The following is a 17,300-nucleotide window of genomic DNA, read 5'->3' on the forward strand; positions in this document are numbered from 1 at the left end:
ATCTGCATGCTATCATGCTCACATTGACAATGCTAACATGCTGTTGTTTAGCAGGTATAGTGGTAACCGTGTTTGGCATCTTAGTATAGCATTCTAAAGTTAGTTTTGTAATGAAAAAAAATGATGATGGTACTAGAAAAAAAGTTAAGGGATCATCAACGTTCATCCTTCAGCCGACCAACCACCTATGCGACATTGCCATTTATAGAACCCATCCGCTAGTGTTGCTAAAAAATATGGTAAATGTTTTCATTTCTGTGCTTTTACTGCAGAAATATTCCACCAGCTAGGATTGTCTTATCATCACAAAACAGCAATTAAAGTCTTAATTTCTCATTTCTGTTACATTTGCCTGCGGTTAGTTTGTCTTAAATTACAAGCCTATTGAATCAGATTTCCCAGCAAATATCGCTCTGTGATGGCAAACTTTCTCTTCCTCTTCTCACTCTTGTTCGTTTCTCACTTCCTTCTCTATTTCCATCTCATTTCCTCTTTTATACCTTCTCTCTGTTTCTCTAAGGACAAAATCACTGCTCCTCATGTGTTCCTGTCCTCTTTATCTGTACCTGAGCATACACAGATAGACCATGTGTCTCTTTCATCTTTCCTTTCAAGCCACTTAAGGAGGACAAGGTCGTTTTTGAGAGGTTTGTTATTTGCTATCGCCTGTCTCCTCTCTGCGCCGTTCTTTATAGGTCTGCTCCGTCACCATCATCTTACCTCCTTGTCCTCTTTCAACCATGTTCCTACGTGCCTCCATGAATACTGTCTGCAGAGCTCCTCTCAACCTCTGTCCTCCTTTTCAAGTGCTTCAAAGAAGCCGTCCGAGCTGCCATCCTTTAGAAGTGTCTGTGTCCTTCTCCTCCATCTCTCCTATTTCAAGATTCTGCTTGAAACCAGGCAGTTGATCTCCTGCCATCACCTGACTTCTCTCTGTCTGCGGATCGAGCTCCCTGTTACATGAATTATTTGCATCAACATGGCTGCAACAGGTTTATACGATAAGTTTGATGTTAATGTTTAATGAGCGGATGGATATGCGGTGGCCTACGGGTAACGTCTTTTTAGCAGCATAAATTAAGGAATATTGAGGGACTTTTTTCATGTTTATGGATCCATCTTGTATCCAAATGTATTTTTTTTTGTATTCTTTCCATTTATACAAAATTGAAAACACCAAAGATGTGGTAACATACCCAATGAGTCGTCATAAAAATATGTCCCTATTTTTGACCTTCTCTAAAGTATTTGTCATCTTTTTTTTTGTCTTTGTCCTCAGTGATGACGGCCAGATAACTGCTGTTGTCTCCCCCTCGTCCTCTTGTCCTTTTCAAGTGTCCATCTGCTTTACTGGTCCCAGTGACCGCATGGTTTTATCAGAAGTGACTGCAGAGCAATTAGGTCACACAGCCGCTGGTGTGTCGAGTGTTTCAGACCAGATGATCAATGTCCTATTTGTCACAGTCTCAAAGTACATCAACGAGCTATTCATCATTACTGCTCGCACAGACACGCTGACAGACAAGGACAGTGTGTGTGTGTGTGTGTGTGTGTGTGTGTGTGTGTGTGTGTGTGTGTGTGTGTGTGTGTGTGTGTGTGTGTGTGTGTGTGTGTGTGTGTGTGCCGACAGTGTCGCTCTGTTAGTGAAATATGGATATGTCAGAGGGAAGCTCCACAGACAGACCGTCATCAGAACGCTTCCCTCATGTTTATGTACACTTTGTGAAGTCTGGGTCGGGGATACGTTCGGTTCATATCACAGTGTTACCTCAGCACCATATCAAATTGACACATTGGTGCCAAGGATATTTTTATTTAGATTACATAAGAGTTTCCTGTGGAATTAAGAGTGATTTTCTAAAAGGATAAGACTAGTAAGATATAACCATAAGTATGAAAGGGCATGACGCAAATCTTACAATATTGGTTTTAAACCTGGAAGGATAATTCTGGTTTATTTCAACTGGGGTGCTTTTGATGTAGCAACCAGTTAATTGCTGACATCTGTATCGTTGTGCATAGTATAAAAGATAGACCAACTTGGAGAGGACAATGCTATCATAACCAATAGAGTACATGTCAGGGTCGGGAGCCAAGAGAACAGGGATTTGACCCAATCAGAGAGTTGGTAGCAGAATTAATTCAGTTATTTAATGGCAGGCAGGCAGGCAGGCAGGCAGGCAGGCAGGAAACAGGCAGGCAGAACACAGCATTACAGCTATGATGATCTGATAACAGAAAAAAGGAAGGTATATGTGGAGAGTGGCTAACGAGGGAATGAGATGCAGGTGAGGAAGTCGGGGAAGGCCTGGTAGAGCTAACGAGGGAAGTGGGAACAGGTGTGTAGATGGGTGTGGCAGTCAGGTGATGTATATATATATATATTTATATTTATACATATAGATATATAGAATATATATACAGGATATATATATATAATATATATACATATATATATATATATATATATATATATATAGTGTAGCAAAGTTCCAACTAGTTCTCCATTACTTTCTTAGACAATGTGATGCTTTAAAGCTTCCTGAAAATCCCCACCATTACACTTGCACAGTGTCCATTGACTACACCGGGTAAAGCTGATCCATATCTAAATGGATGAGTGAATACAGGGTCTGTTTCCTGTTGTGGTACTGCATTAGCTCGCTACGTCACTAATTTCCCCCACACACAAGCTAATGTTACATTGGTCGATGGTCATGTGGACGATGCGCTCTTCTAATGTACAGGCAGTAAAAAGAACCATTACTGGGTGGGGGCCAGGGTGGGACAGAGAGAGAGCTGAGGGTCAGGACAAAGAACAGATATATAAGAAGAGGAGACTGAGAGGGCGAAGAACGTCAATTACAGAAAGCACGGAATGTATTTATCTCCCCAGAGTGATTTATATATTATTACTAACCCAAAAATAAGTGCCTATCTGGTCTAGGACAAACAAGCGTATACACCGATGCCTTTGGGGTTTTTATAACTTAGATGGTCAAAGCCAGATAGGTGGATTTATCCTTGTAGGTCACCTTTGCAAAAAGTCCACAAATGACATATAACAAGTACATTGATCACATTCATTTGAACACAAATTTGAATTTAGAAACATCATTTGAGAGCTAATATTCACGTTATTTCAACGGAGGCGATTTTCAAATTATAAGCGACGGCCCCCATTGGCAGAGGTTAGAAAAGAATCTAACCTTCACTGAAAATGCTAATCAGTCATTCATTTAACAACACCAAAAAAAAAAGTCTCCGGGGAAATGACAGCAAAGTCATTCCATTTTAATCTAATCAAATTGTTAAGGTTATGTCTGTGTGTGTGGAGATGAATCACAAATATGTTTGGCCTTCTCAAATTGTATTCAGACAACTGAGACACATGGCACCACTACATTTGTTAACTGAAGACAAAACAGTAAGAAGGTGCCTTAGGTGTACATCCACATCCCTCCACATCTGGAATCATAAATGAGTCATCTGGACAGGAAAGGCTCTCAGGTCATTAGACAGGTGGAGACAGGAGGGTGACGCAGGCGAGGCATTAGCAGCCGTCCTCTTAAAGGATGCATGTTTCTAGGGATGTGATGAGTCAGCAGCGGGCACTCAGTTCCGGCCATTAGGACCCAAAGTGTCCTAACTGAATTAACCCAGCTTCAATAAAACAAGTCCACCTATACTGCAGGGGGGAAGAGTAAGCAGCAGAAATAACTGGGGTCTTTTATTGTGAAATTAAATGTGTCTATCTACCGTTTTACAGCCCAAAAATATATCTGATCAATATTGATGAGGCAGGTCACATTGGAGTCTTATTATAGCCATCGTTTAATAGTGTCTTAATCTCTTAATCGACCAGAGAGAAGGAGAGACAGGAGAACCAGGAGGCATGGAGATAAAGTGTTGTGAGGGACAAATGATAACACTTTTTTTTTTTATCTTGCATACCTAGGGTAAACAAACACTTAATGAACTCAGCAAAGATTCAGAAGGAGAGACATCTGTGTGTGTGTGTGTGTGGGGGGGGATTTAGCAGAGTAAACACATTCCTCATGGAGTCAGATAAGCCTGCTGGAGAGACGCAGACAGCATCGCATCACTTCAGCTACGTTTCTGTCTCACTGAACGCCAGAGTTAACTGATCTCACCTGACCTCCTCATTCAGTAGTGTGAAGCTCTGTGGAATCGAGTATGACACGTGCACACACACACACACACACACACACAGTTATTTATGTTTTTTCTCTCTTCCTCTCTCTTTATCTACTCTCTCACACACACAGATACACACTCCATGGTCTAATTAAAAGCATTTCCGACATCATTCCTCCAACACCATAACCATCCATCTCCTCCCTATCTCATCTTGTCCTTCCTCCTTCCTCCTCCTGCTCTTTCTCTCTGTGTAATTTATACTTTCTTCCCTTCTTTTCTCTACACCAACTTCCATATTTCTTTCTCTCTAGTATCCCTCTCTCTCTCCCACACTTGCTCTGCCTCCTCCTCTCTCCATTCCTTTTCCCCAGACAGACATTATCAGGGGGAATAGTTATTGATTTAACCCGCTTTCCTCCATCCCTCTGCTTTACAATTTCCTTAAAGGCAAGAGCGCATCACTTCTTTCTCTTTGCTGTCCTCCTCCTTTGATTATCCAGGTCCTTGTTAGGTCCCTTACCCTAGCTATTACTTTTACATCTCTCTCTGTCTAACTGTTTTGGGTTAATGTGAATTGATCCAGTTCTTCCCTTTACACTTTTTCCACACAGTCTTCATCAGTAAGGAAGCAACGCTGATATGCAGAAGGACTCAGCTCCTAGGTTATTAAGTATCAGAGAATTCCCACCAGTTCTATAATCCATATTACTGTAACAGAGAGCTAAGTGGCATGTGTCGGGGGTTGAAATCAAAGTATCTTGACTTTACATGCTTTCTTTTTGACACATTAAAGGAGAACTTGTGAAGCTAAAGTGCCACTAGTACATGCTTTGTTACCCTCTTAATCTTCTCTCTTCCTCTCCCTTCCTTCTTCCTCGTCGCCTTCACTCAGCAGGGATCTGACTACAAACGTCCATCAGCAAATACAATTCTTTCCTCTCAGAAGTACTTATTTCTGGATGAGTCACTTTCGGAAACTTTTTGCCCAGAACCCAAAATAGCTTCCGTACTGTAGATGACAGATGAAAGACGCAAAGGCATATTTAATTCTAGGAATTTAAAGTTTCTCATTTACTTTCTAAAAGTTCCCGGCAGGGTTGAGTTTAAATACTTTGTCTCCTCTTCATACATCTTCTCGGCCTCATCCCCCCTTCTGCCAGCCTCTCCTCCATCTGTACCCTCCCTCGCTCCCACAGTGCCTCCTGATCCTCTCCTCTCCCTTTAGTCCCATTAGTTATCTCCTGATGGGTCATTAACTATTTAGCACCAGATAGAAGAGGGGCTCTGTGTAAGGTTTGTGTCTAGTTTGTGATAATAAATGGACATTGGGGGATGATAGAGGAGGGTGTGCCAGGTCTTTTTGTTTTCTGTAACGATAATTGGAAGTCAGAGAGCAGAGAGAGGAGAGCGGGGTGCGGCTGCTTTCTGTCCACTGGGATAAGAGGAACTGTACCTACAGAACATAGAAGAAGAGAGACAGAGATTTACATTAATGTCTCCAAAATAGCCATAAAAGCAACAGATTTTAGAGCACTATACATGCTGTTTTTTCTTTGCATAGTCAGTTCACTTCCACAGCCCTACTTCTTCCCCTTAGGAAATCAAGGCCAGATGTTCTCATTGAGTCAATCTTAAGAAGGGTTTTGGATGACCAGAGACACTGAAGCCCTCAGAGGTTTAAGTGTCTTTCAAGTCACAGAGGTCATACTATAGAATTCAATTGATTGGATTTTGCCTCCACCTAGTGGTCAAAGATAAAAAAATGATGTCTATGAAAAACATGGATTTTAAAAGTTGTTAAAACAGCCACAAATTATTTTTTTCTCTGTCTGCAGAGTCTACTTTTAATCCATTATTGTCTCCTCTGTTTGTCCGCCTTCAGACTCTCTGATGTTGGGAACGGAGGTGGACCTGCAGCGGGTGGAGAACAGCGTGTTCACCATGGAGACGGTGTTGAAGGCGTGGCTTCAGGAGCAGGGTGGAGACAGAGAGCACCTCCACCTCCTGCTGCCCAGTCCGATGGATACTCCCGTTCCAGGTGCAGCCACTGCACACAGACAGATACAGTCATACCTGATGTCTTTTCATGCTCACCATGACATTTGTCACCCGTGTAAGTGTGTGTGAAGTGTGACATGCAGGAGCGACTGATAAGCCCCGCCCTCATCCCGCTGAGCCCCGACCTGGGTGTGAAGACAGAGAGCGTCCGGGACTTCCTGACTCTCACTAAGGGATCAGCCAATCAGGGACAACCGCCACGGAGACTGAAAGCAATCAAGTAAGAGGAGAGGGGTCTTCTACTCTTACGGAGAAGCCAGATGTATTAAAAAGTCTGCTTCTGCTGCTTTAAAGTCCACATCCATCCACAGGCTTTTTGAACTTCACTTAAATGGTATAACAAAATACTAAAGCTGAAAAATGCAGTCCTTTTCAACATAACCACACAACCAGTTAAAAGTGATTTGATTCAAAGACACATGTTACAAGTTGATACTTTTGTCAAACCATTTCCACGTGTTTGAGCATAACATGATACTGTATAGTCCAACAGCACTGATGATCATTTGGCATTATTGTTTAATAATCATGCAGTTGTTTCTGAGACATAAGCTCAAATGAGTTACAAAAGCAGAAAACAAACTCTGTGGATGAAGACGAGATGAACATATTTATGGATATGTCTGGATATGATGTCTACCTTCAACATTTTTACACTCACATCCATGCTTCCTTGTTTTTTAGGTTGTTGGAGTGAGGGAGAGATGAAGCATGTGTGTGTGTGTGTGTGTGCATGCTCCATTATGTGTGCATGCTCCATTATGTGTGTCATGTCCAGTAAAACCCTGCCTGTCTATGAATGGCCCAATTCTAAAAGCGGGGACTCGTGGAATATTTCCTAGATGAAACTCTCCCGTCACATCAGAGTCTGCTTTGTTCTGCTCCGATTCTGGAAAAAACTCAAAACAACTAGATATGGGCCAAAAAATGTCTCAGTGCTTAAAAGAGTCAAGAACTTTCCTTAATTTGTTTGTGAGGAATGTTATTATGCCTCATATAGTAGAAACTCGTGGGACATGGTAACACTATGGTAAACAAGGGGAAGGACAGGCAACAACACTGGCTACAAGGAACAACAAACAATGATTGTAAATGTTTTATAAGTCACTAAAAACACATTCTACAAACACAAAGAAAATTATAAAATGAAGTCATTTTATACATTTGAATTTGTCTTTATGCACAACCCCACAGAGGTGATGTTGGCTGATTTGCAGGTTGTGTAAGTTACAGTATATAGAACCCTTATCTTTTATTACATTTCCTTACAGGACAAGCATGCTCTGGTTGCAGTTCATTTAAATGGCTGAAAAATTACAAATGCTTAGACATACACGTTTGTTTCAGTGTTTCATTGTTGTTGCAGTAATACATTGATTTTTATTCTATCTTTTCCATTTCCTTTTTCCTATTTTGAGACCATAAAACAAAACACGTTACAGTAAAGAATCAACACATTATCAAATTCAGCACGCTAATTTGCATGCGAATCTATTCCAGCATGTTGACATACAGTATATACAAAACAGACAAGAACAAGTACTCAGTAACCCCACTAACCATTGCAAAAGAAAAAGGAGCCTCAAATAAAACATAACATGCACAGGGATCTTAATGAGCTCAATCTACTTCAGTAAAGATTATCACAACCAAAATGTGTGCCAAGGGGAGAGATTTTTTACATAAAGTCATCTCTTATAAAGACAGATTGATGGTAATTTAACACACCTAACTGATAAAGTAGGTAGATATACATCAAACTGGTTTACAACATAATTCTAAGGAATTCTCATATTGACCGGACCTAGCACCAAAAATGTATCTTAGCTAATATAATCAAATATTTTACAGTCTAAGAGCCATGTAGCTTTCTTGTCTAGCCGAACCAAGTGCATTGAATCAAACAAATTGTGTGTGTGTGTGTGTGTGTGTGTTGCATACCGGTCGGTCCGAAGGTTATTGTGCCTTGTGTGTGAGTGCTTTAAATACTGATGAGTCATGATTTGCATCAGTGCCATGTAAATGAAGCTGGAGGACGGTCACACTGCTAATAAATTCATCTTGGCGGGGATGATGTCATCTTCTTTCTCTGTGCTCGTGATGATTTGTTTTAATACAGACAGTGTTCTGCTGAAAAAAAACTATTCCAGGAGCTTAGAGAAGACGGATGACGTCTTCTTGGACATAAAATATTACACTTCCAGCGGTAACACCCGATGAACAAGTCCACAAAGTGGTTTTCTTTGATTGGAAACAGTTGCCGGGGAAATAAAAAGTGTGTGTCCTTCATTTTAGGGCCGCATGCTAAACAAGGTGTGTGTGTGTGTGTGTGTGTGTGTGTGTTTTAGGACTCTGCGTGCAGACGGAGTGTGTGAGAGTTTGTTGTACGGCCTGCCGCTGGTGCTCCGCCCCACCACCTGCTGGCAGCTGGACTGGGATGAAATGGAGACCAACCACAACATGTTCCACGCTCTCTGCCACTCTCTCAGGGTGTGTGAATACGTTCAGTTTGTTCATCTTTATTTACAATTTTTTTCACAATTTAGACATTTTAGATTTTATCAATAAAAACAAGGGTCCTTGCTACCTTTTAACAAAATGGCTACTAGGATCAGTCATTTTGTTTTCCCCTCTTTCAGAGTCGTGACTTGTTCCTGCTGCTGCAGGTGGAGCCTGCACAGAGGTCTACAGCTGGAGGCTCAGGTCCATGTATGTGTGTGAGAAGGAGAGAGTAATAAGGTGAAATATCAGTCCTCTTGAGTGCACTCACATGCCCTTGTCTGTGTATGTGTATGTGTATGTGTATGTGTGTGTGTGTGCTTGTGTACCACACAGGTGTGTATTCCCACTACCTCCTCCAGCCCTCCCCGTCTCTCTCCCTCCTTCTGAAGCCTGTGGTCTCCAGGGAGTTGCTGCTGCCCTGCTCTCTGCCCGTCTCCACTCAGCAACCTGCACCTGATGCCGTGCACACTATACAGGTGGATAGGTGACCTTTTTCCATTAGAAACTAATTACAGAAGTAGACAGAGGCATCCGCAGCTCAAAAGCTTGCTTGGTTGTTGAAGAAGTGTGCCACTTGTCTGAGAGAGAGGCCTACAGAAGGTCAGTCCTCAACACCTTCCTCTCTCCTGACTGAGGGTGGAAAGAGCCTGTCTGCCCGTCCTGGGCTGATTGGAGAACAGCTACAGCTGGTTCTCCCCATGATTGAAGCATGTGGCGGGGGAACTGTTGATCATCTATTAAGATCCCCAGCTGACATTTGTTCCTATAGGGCCGCTGTCGCTTGCTCTGGCTCCATCTCCTGTTGTTTGTGATAAAACATCCCAAAGTTCTCTTGTGGGTTTGCTCTTCTAACCTGGTGATAAGATATTATTTTAAGATTCATACAATTTTGGACTGAAACAGTTGCCAAGATATTGGAGTGTTTCATGTATGTTATGAACGGGATATAGCCTTTCATGTGCATGTCTCCTTGTCATTGAGTTCAATGGGTTTATTTGCATGTTGCTGAAGTGTAAACAGCGTGCACACAATTACAAAGCCCACAAAGAGACATCCAGACATTCAAATGATGTTTGTCATCTGTCTGTTTTCTCCGTCAGGGTTGTCTCACTCAGCTGGATGAGGAGTGTGTGTTCAACCCTCTCTCTCTGAGCAGTAACCTGTACCAGCACCTCAGGACCAGAGGCCTGATCTCACAGCCACGATACCCGTACAGGTCAGAGGGGTCAGCAGAACCAGGATGGAAATATGATGCAAATACATTTTGTGCAGCCCTTGTGAGAGTGTTATTTGGATGTAGAGGTCTGTGCTGACAGGATATTGATGATGGTTTATTCCAGGTTGCAGCCAGCAGCCGCCCACAGGGACCAGTCTCAACCACTAGAGGGCCCTAAACCCACAGCCAGCAGGCAGCCGCGGCAGGTAAACATAAAAGAATGTTTTATGAATCTCATAAAGGTTGTGTGCAGAGAGTGTGGGCTTAACTAATGCAACTTCCTCTTCTCGCTCACTTTTGTTTTGGCTCACTTTTGTTTTGACTCAGCAGATGGCAGCACTTACCGTATGCCGACAGTTTAGTGCATAAATACACAGACACAAACAGAAACCAGCCCTTTATGTAATATGTTTATCAAATTAATTTAATTGAAAGTATCAAAAAATGCAAAGATTCCTGCATTAAGATCAAGTTGAAGTTAGCGATCAGCAAAATATACTGAAAGTTTTAAAAGTAAAAGAACTCCTTTTGCAGAAACATCCCCCCTTTATTGTTTTATTATAATACATTTATGCTATTAATCCAGATGCACCAATGTTTAAGCAGCATTTATACTTCTGTAGCTACTCGAGGGGGAGCTAGTTTTGACATGATTAATGGGAGAGGGAAGAAGAAAATATCAAAATGTATCTTTTGGACTTGGCTGCTGACTTTTTTTGTAAAAAGATATATTAAACTGTTCAAATATTTAAACAGTTATTGAAATGAAACCGAGTAAAAAGTTTAGACCGGGAATTGTCTCTGCTACACATTTTATGAGAGGTCACAAGCTAAAATGGTTGGGAACCAAGGGTTAATCTTTAACAGTCCTTTGTATTCCATAAACTAATCATGTCTTTGTTTATTTTATGTAAATGTTTAACCTGAAAACGCAACTTGTGACTAAAGCTTTAAAAAAAATATAACATTTACAACATCTCACTCAGGGTTGTAGTGCCGTAGCATTATTAAGTCGCGTAAAAAATGTAAATACTGTAAGTAAAGTACCTCAAATATGTACTTAAGCACAGTACTGGAGTACATTTACATAGTTACACTCCACCCCTGATATAGCACAAGAATTATCATGTCTGTAATACAGGAAGAGATCCAATGATCTCATCAAGTCAAACAGTTGCTGTGTGTTTTTGACAGAAACAGATAATGTTGTGAATCTGTCTTTTCTTTTCTTTTTCAGTGAGTTATAAATACTGACATTCCAGTACTTTTTAATCTTCTACACCATTCTTAAGAAGAATAAAATCTGATAGAAAAGTGTTTACAGATTGTGTGTCTCACTTGGAAAGATCTTAACATTTCATTCTTCCACGTTACTTCGTCCCACAAGGCCAACTGTGACCTGAGAGTGTATAGCCGTTGGCCCTGTGACTCATCGGGTTTGATAAGGCTGCTGACATTCAAATAGTTTACCACAGTGGGAGAAAATAGACAATGTGCAATGGCTCTACTTTTGTCTTGTCCTGTTCTTTGGCATGCTCTCTTTTTATTCACTACAGTGGAACTTAAGTCCTACCATAGTGTTTGTATTTACCCTGGTGATGTCAACTCCCTCTCTTATTTATATTCTATATCTCACTCTTTCTTGTCTTGCCTGTCTCATTGATCCAAGAGCTGTCAGCTCAGACTGTATTATTCGAATCAAAGATAGTGATATATTTTGTTTTTTGAATATCATTCTAAATCAAAGTCTATTTCAAAACTTAAACTTGAACTATAAAGGTTGTGTGTTGTCCCTACTCAGCCACAAAACCATGGCCGCCAACTGGGAACGAGCAGCAAGGTCAGAGCCACTGTGGCCCCCCTGCCTTCTTCCTCCTCCCACTCCTCCTCTTCCTCCCTGGGACCTCCTCCTGCCAAGGCTTCTCGTCCGGCTCTGAGGCTCCTCAGCAGTAGCAGCGGCAGCGGCAGCCGTCGGGCACCGGCTCCTACTCGACAGGGGGAAGACAATGATGACGATGACTCCATGCTAATACAGTAAAAAAAAAAAAAAAAAAAAAAAAAAAGGGGGGGGGCTGAGAGAGCAATACAGTGACAGAGAGAGAGAGAGAGAGAGAGAGAGAGAGAGAGGCGGTGTGGTGCATACTCAACAAGTCGTTAAACACACACACTGTGAAATCCTCCAGCATCCTGAGCTGTCACTTCAAAGGGCTTTTCCAGTGAACTACAGTACAGCTTAGTCAGCACACACACACACACAAACACACACACACACACACACACACACACACACACACACACACACACACACACACACACAGTTAGCTAATCGGCCCCCATTGTAAAATTTGTGAGTAATACAGCAGCTCATAAAGACTTTGTAAAGGAGGGAAGGACACACTAATTTGCCCGTAAACACATACAACACACTATTCTGCACTCGCCTCTGGGGGTTAAAGCTTCTTTTGATACTTCAATTAATCTCTATTCATTCTCACCCCAAAAACAGTATTAGCTAGATCTGAATTTAACAAACCTCTGTGTGTCGGTGTGTGTGTGTGTGTGTGTGTGTGTGAGAGAGAGAGAGGAAAAGTTTCGACTTGCTGCCACCTTTTAGATTGCCAAGGCAGCAAAACTTGCAAAACACACACACACACACACTGTTAGCAATTTAAAGGCGGGAGAAAAGATGAAAAGAAGGACACTGGAAGTCTAAAAATGGAGGGAAAGAACATAGAGTAAAAAGAAATGACAAAAAAAGAATAAAAGGTGGGTGGTGAGGGAGATCAGAGGGAGATTAAAGGATGTATAAAAAGTATTTTCTTCATGTTGAAGCCGACTAGCACACAGGAACATGCAGAATTATGATTCATAATAATAATAAAGCAGACACACTGCAGCCGTACTACAGACTGACTTGTAGACAAACACACATATGCACATTCCATTTCCATTTTGCCCTTAAGCCGCGGTCTGAACACAGCCCCACTGTTTTAATGAGACAGAGAATAAAGCAGCAGACAGAGGGGCCTCTCTGCCCTCCTTCTCCCCCACAGCAAGCTCTCTCGCCGGGGGTTGAAAGGCATCGTGAGGGGGGTGGATGGAAGGAGTACAGCGACGAGGAAATACTGATTAAAGGAAACTGCAGTATGTTCATTAAGGTTGACAACAAAAGGTTTGTGACGAAGAAAAACTTCTGACTCACGGTCATACGCACAGATTGGTCAGTTAGACACATCCATCGTAACTATTATTAATTTATTCCTCGTCAAGAAGCTTTGTGACTCACACACACACTTACACAGGCTTAATTACTATCCCGCCATTCCACCCCCTTGTTGAACCTTCTAGCATTAGGGACTACCCAGTGGCAAATGGCTTCATGACGTTGTGATGTCACAGGACTTCCTCATCCACGGATTACATCCACAAACGATCCTTTTGTCTCTGGGGAGAATTTGACCGGACCTCCTAAACTGCCCACTGACATTTTACCCGCTTCTCCCTCTCCCTCTCCGTCCTTTCCCTTTTCTCTCTCTCTCTCTTCACTTTCTTTTTAACCGTCACAAGCTGAGAACAATGAGTCAACGTGTGTGACTTTCATACATTTGTTCAAATAGAACAACAGCAGCCTCTCTCTCCCCAAAAAAAGGGTCAAAAGGCTGAAGCCAAAGATCCTCCTTCAAACATGGAGGACATCGGCCACACTCCTCATCGTTAAATGTCACCAGATTAATGAGGCGTGAGCAACAGTTTTACAAAAGTCTCCCTTTTTGTGTTTGCAAATTTATTCAGTGCTGAATTTTTACAGTTTCTTGACAAGTTTTTGACCAGCTGTTTTTTTTCTTCAAGAAAGTTCTTTGTTCATTGTTGATTTTATGACTCCACCACACAAACTCCCTTATCTCATATCGTTGACTCACTCCTGTTCCTGTTCAGCGTGAAAGTTGTTTGTGTTGACTGTTTTCATCCAGTCTGAGCTGCAAAGGAAATCGAGTCAAATGTCACTTATGTTCACTCTGTAAATTCACATCAGCAGGTGATATTTCAGCTGTTGTGTCATTTCAAGATCTTGTTGGTTCTACATATTTATATATTATATATATATATATTTATTGAACTTCTCTCAGATTTGTATTGTATCACATGAACTGTGGGTTAATAAACAGTAACTAAGTAACATTTTGGTGGGCGGATGACCTTTGCTTTGAAAAGAGTGCATCACTTTTGACCTTTAACACCCACTGCAGACACCTGCAGATAGAGAGTATATGTATTGAAAGATTAGGCTCTCGTCTTTGCAGTCCCTGTGGTCGCTTTTTCTTTAAAACAAATATAACTTCCCATTTTAAAGATAATCCATGCACAATGCATGACAGAGTGTACAGTTGAAACTTTGAAAATTATGAGTCAATCTTTGAAAAACCCGAATTCTAACGATCAAAAAAAGGCATTTTTTTCATTTATGCAGACCATGACCAAAAGGAGTTCATACACAAAGCCATATTGAACTTCTAGCACAAACTTTAAACCCCCAAAAAGCCATGAGGCTCTTTTTCAAACTGCCCTAAAGATCTGGTAGTTTTGGTGAGAGGGTAACTATCTAACCACCTTTAACCTTTTACCTTTTACCACCTACTGTTCCACCCGCAGCACACTCACTATATAAAGCCTTCCCTGACTGCTAGTTCTGTGAAAAGGTACATGAATATGAACATACATGGTCTGTTTTTAGAGTGTGGCCCATTTGTGGCCTCTAGCAGGTTGCATATGTGGCAGCTATATTGAGTTTGTGCCAGCATTTCTTTTTTTGTTTAAGCGCAGCTTATAATTAGTCCAGTCCTGCATTGACACATACAATGCAGCTGATTCACAGTGAAACCTTATCTTTATACATTGGAGCTTCGATATATATTCATATAAGTATATCCTTGCCATGACCAGCACCTAGTCTGTGGTGTTCATTCAGTAGACAATACTGGCTGATTTTGTCTCCAACCTTTTAAGTTTAGATTCATCATTTCCTGAGGGTGGAGAGGTGACCTTTTGCTGCAGCATTTTGTCTCATTTTGCAGACAGTGAATACATGTTTATGTATCTCAGTCAGCATGGACTTAGGCCGATAAGCTCTGTCAAGTTTTGTGGATACTTTATTTTGGTTTCCTGTTTCTTGAAATGTATCACATTTGGTTCAGTTCACCACAATATTTCAAGTTTTTAATAGTCTTTGGCATTTAGTTTTTAGTCTCAACTGAAACAAAAACTTTTATTCTGCCTGGTCCTCTATGTCTCAGCAGCATCTATATCTGAGCCAGGATAACATTCATGCTTTGACTTCCTGCTTTATTCTCAATGTACCCTTTACTTCTTAACTGCAATCTGTAGAACAGAACTGAACTGTCAGACTCTGTATCTGTCTCCCAAACTGTACTACACTGTCTCCTTCCTGTAATTGTCCTTGCTGGCCAGCAACGACGGCACAGGACTCTAATATACACGCAGACAAACAGAGCGGGATCAAACACAAGAGTCAGAATTCATATACAGGAGAATCATCAGCTCTTTCACAAGCAGAGCTGAGCGAGAACAGAAAGAGGAAATGCATCTCTGTGAGGAAGTGAGGAGGTGAAGTCAGCAGGGTTTGCAGGACCTGAACCATAATCCGAATGACAGACAGATATCTGAAAGTTCATAACTCCTACGCAGTTCTAAGAAGTCTAGAAAAAGTCTGGAAAACTGATTTGCTGATTAGCATAGGACAGAATCATTAACATAAATCAGGAAATGAAGCTCCGAAAAAGAATAGAAATATCAACTTTTTTGTTCACATTTTGCAGAGCAGAGTGACATGCTGAAATAATAAAATGATCGATATAGTCACACTTTATACAAATATTCAGCAGAGCTTTGCACAGGCATCCCTTTTCCTTCGGAGGCAATGGAGCGAGAATCTGAATGAGAGCCTGACATTTCCTTTAGTTAGCGCTGAGAGCTCCAGAGAGAGTGAATGAAACGTGCATGACTGAATGGGTTTGCCCCCGCACAGCTAAAAATAAAATCTGGTGGTCTGCAGAGTCATAGAGGAAACCAGTCAGTTTCAGGTGCTTCTGAGGGTATAGCACACTAATAATCTTTAGATGTTTGTAAGATAAAGATCTCATATTTTTGGATACTTCGTGTACCTAAATGTCAAAACAGAAAGAGGAAATGTAGCTGAGTTTCAGTTTGCGGGTGTTTTATATTCAGAAGTGCAGCTGAAAGGGGTGTGAAAAGATTAGAAACAAGCTGGGGTCTCAACTCAGTTCTGCGTCCGAGTTTACCAGTTATGTAACAAACTGTTTAACAGATTTAAATAAATAAAATAGTTGCAGATGTCATTATGGTAACTACATCATTAAATAGGTATTAGAAATCTCGGTTTGTCTGATGGCGTTTCTACAGTTATCCATACTGGGTTTAAATTAAAGCAGCACCAATCAATCATTTTATAAGGTGATAATTGTGTTTACAGTAAGTTCCACGGAACCTAAGAAAGACCTAAAAAAGTTAAGTAATGCAGGTCTAAAGGCTTGGTCAGGCAGAAAGCAAATCAGATATCTGCCTTGTGTCAACCACCGTTTGTGGTTATTTGATCCAGAAAGCCAACGTACCAACGCTACGCAAGTAAGCCAGCTTCAGACAAAGTTTTGGAACTTATCTTAAAAAAAGTAATGGAGATTTCTTTTCCCAGCATGTAAAGACAGCCCAGCCTGCACCTTTTAGTGTAAAGCCTGGTTTCAGTGCCTCTTGTTGTTGGACTGAATCTGTTCTCTTTCTGGTTGACTGAAATTATAGTAGTCAAATATTCTATATGTGTGTGTGTGTGTGTGTGTGTGTGTGTGTGTGTGTGTGTGTGTGTGTGTGTGTGTGTGTGTGTGTGTGTGTGTGTGTGTGTGTGTGTGTGTGTGTGTGTGTGTGTGTGTGTGTGAGGTTGTGTGGGTGTGTGAGACACGTCTGCTTGCAGACATGCAGACCCCAAACCTGCAGATAAAACTGTCTGGCCAAAGATAGCGTGGTGTGGCCAGAAACCACACACACATACAAACAGGCATGCAAGTCCAGATGTGTCTGTAAAGTCATTGTGTCTATCTGTATTCAAGTGGCTCTTATTTCAACGTTTATCATAATAAATTCCCTCTTTTTGAATCCAGTCTTTTTATTCTTCCTGTGTTCTGCAGCAAAACTTTCAACTTGACATCTGTCCAAAAACTGAGAAAACTCACAGAAGTAGATCTGAAATCATTGGGATGTCTCTGATATGCGTTCAGTATGAGGCTTCCAACCTTGAGTACACACACACAAACACAAACACACGCACACACAGGAA

General features: G+C 41.3%; 1 protein-coding gene across 1 annotated transcript in view; it reads left to right on the plus strand.

The window, feature by feature from the left end:
- m1ap (meiosis 1 associated protein) overlaps positions 1 to 11,975 on the plus strand; it is a 28,073-nt gene extending 16,098 nt beyond the window's left edge. The window contains exons 4-11 of the mRNA XM_054600889.1: positions 6,044 to 6,199; positions 6,280 to 6,439; positions 8,568 to 8,709; positions 8,859 to 8,922; positions 9,055 to 9,197; positions 9,822 to 9,937; positions 10,062 to 10,143; positions 11,739 to 11,975. Of these exons, the coding sequence (XP_054456864.1) occupies positions 6,044 to 6,199; positions 6,280 to 6,439; positions 8,568 to 8,709; positions 8,859 to 8,922; positions 9,055 to 9,197; positions 9,822 to 9,937; positions 10,062 to 10,143; positions 11,739 to 11,975 (1,100 nt within the window). The remainder of the gene's footprint in view (positions 1 to 6,043; positions 6,200 to 6,279; positions 6,440 to 8,567; positions 8,710 to 8,858; positions 8,923 to 9,054; positions 9,198 to 9,821; positions 9,938 to 10,061; positions 10,144 to 11,738) is intronic.
- Positions 11,976 to 17,300: the final 5,325 nt, after the last annotated feature.

This window comes from Anoplopoma fimbria, chromosome 7, assembly GCF_027596085.1.
Source record: "Anoplopoma fimbria isolate UVic2021 breed Golden Eagle Sablefish chromosome 7, Afim_UVic_2022, whole genome shotgun sequence".
Lineage (NCBI taxonomy): Eukaryota > Metazoa > Chordata > Actinopteri > Perciformes > Anoplopomatidae > Anoplopoma > Anoplopoma fimbria.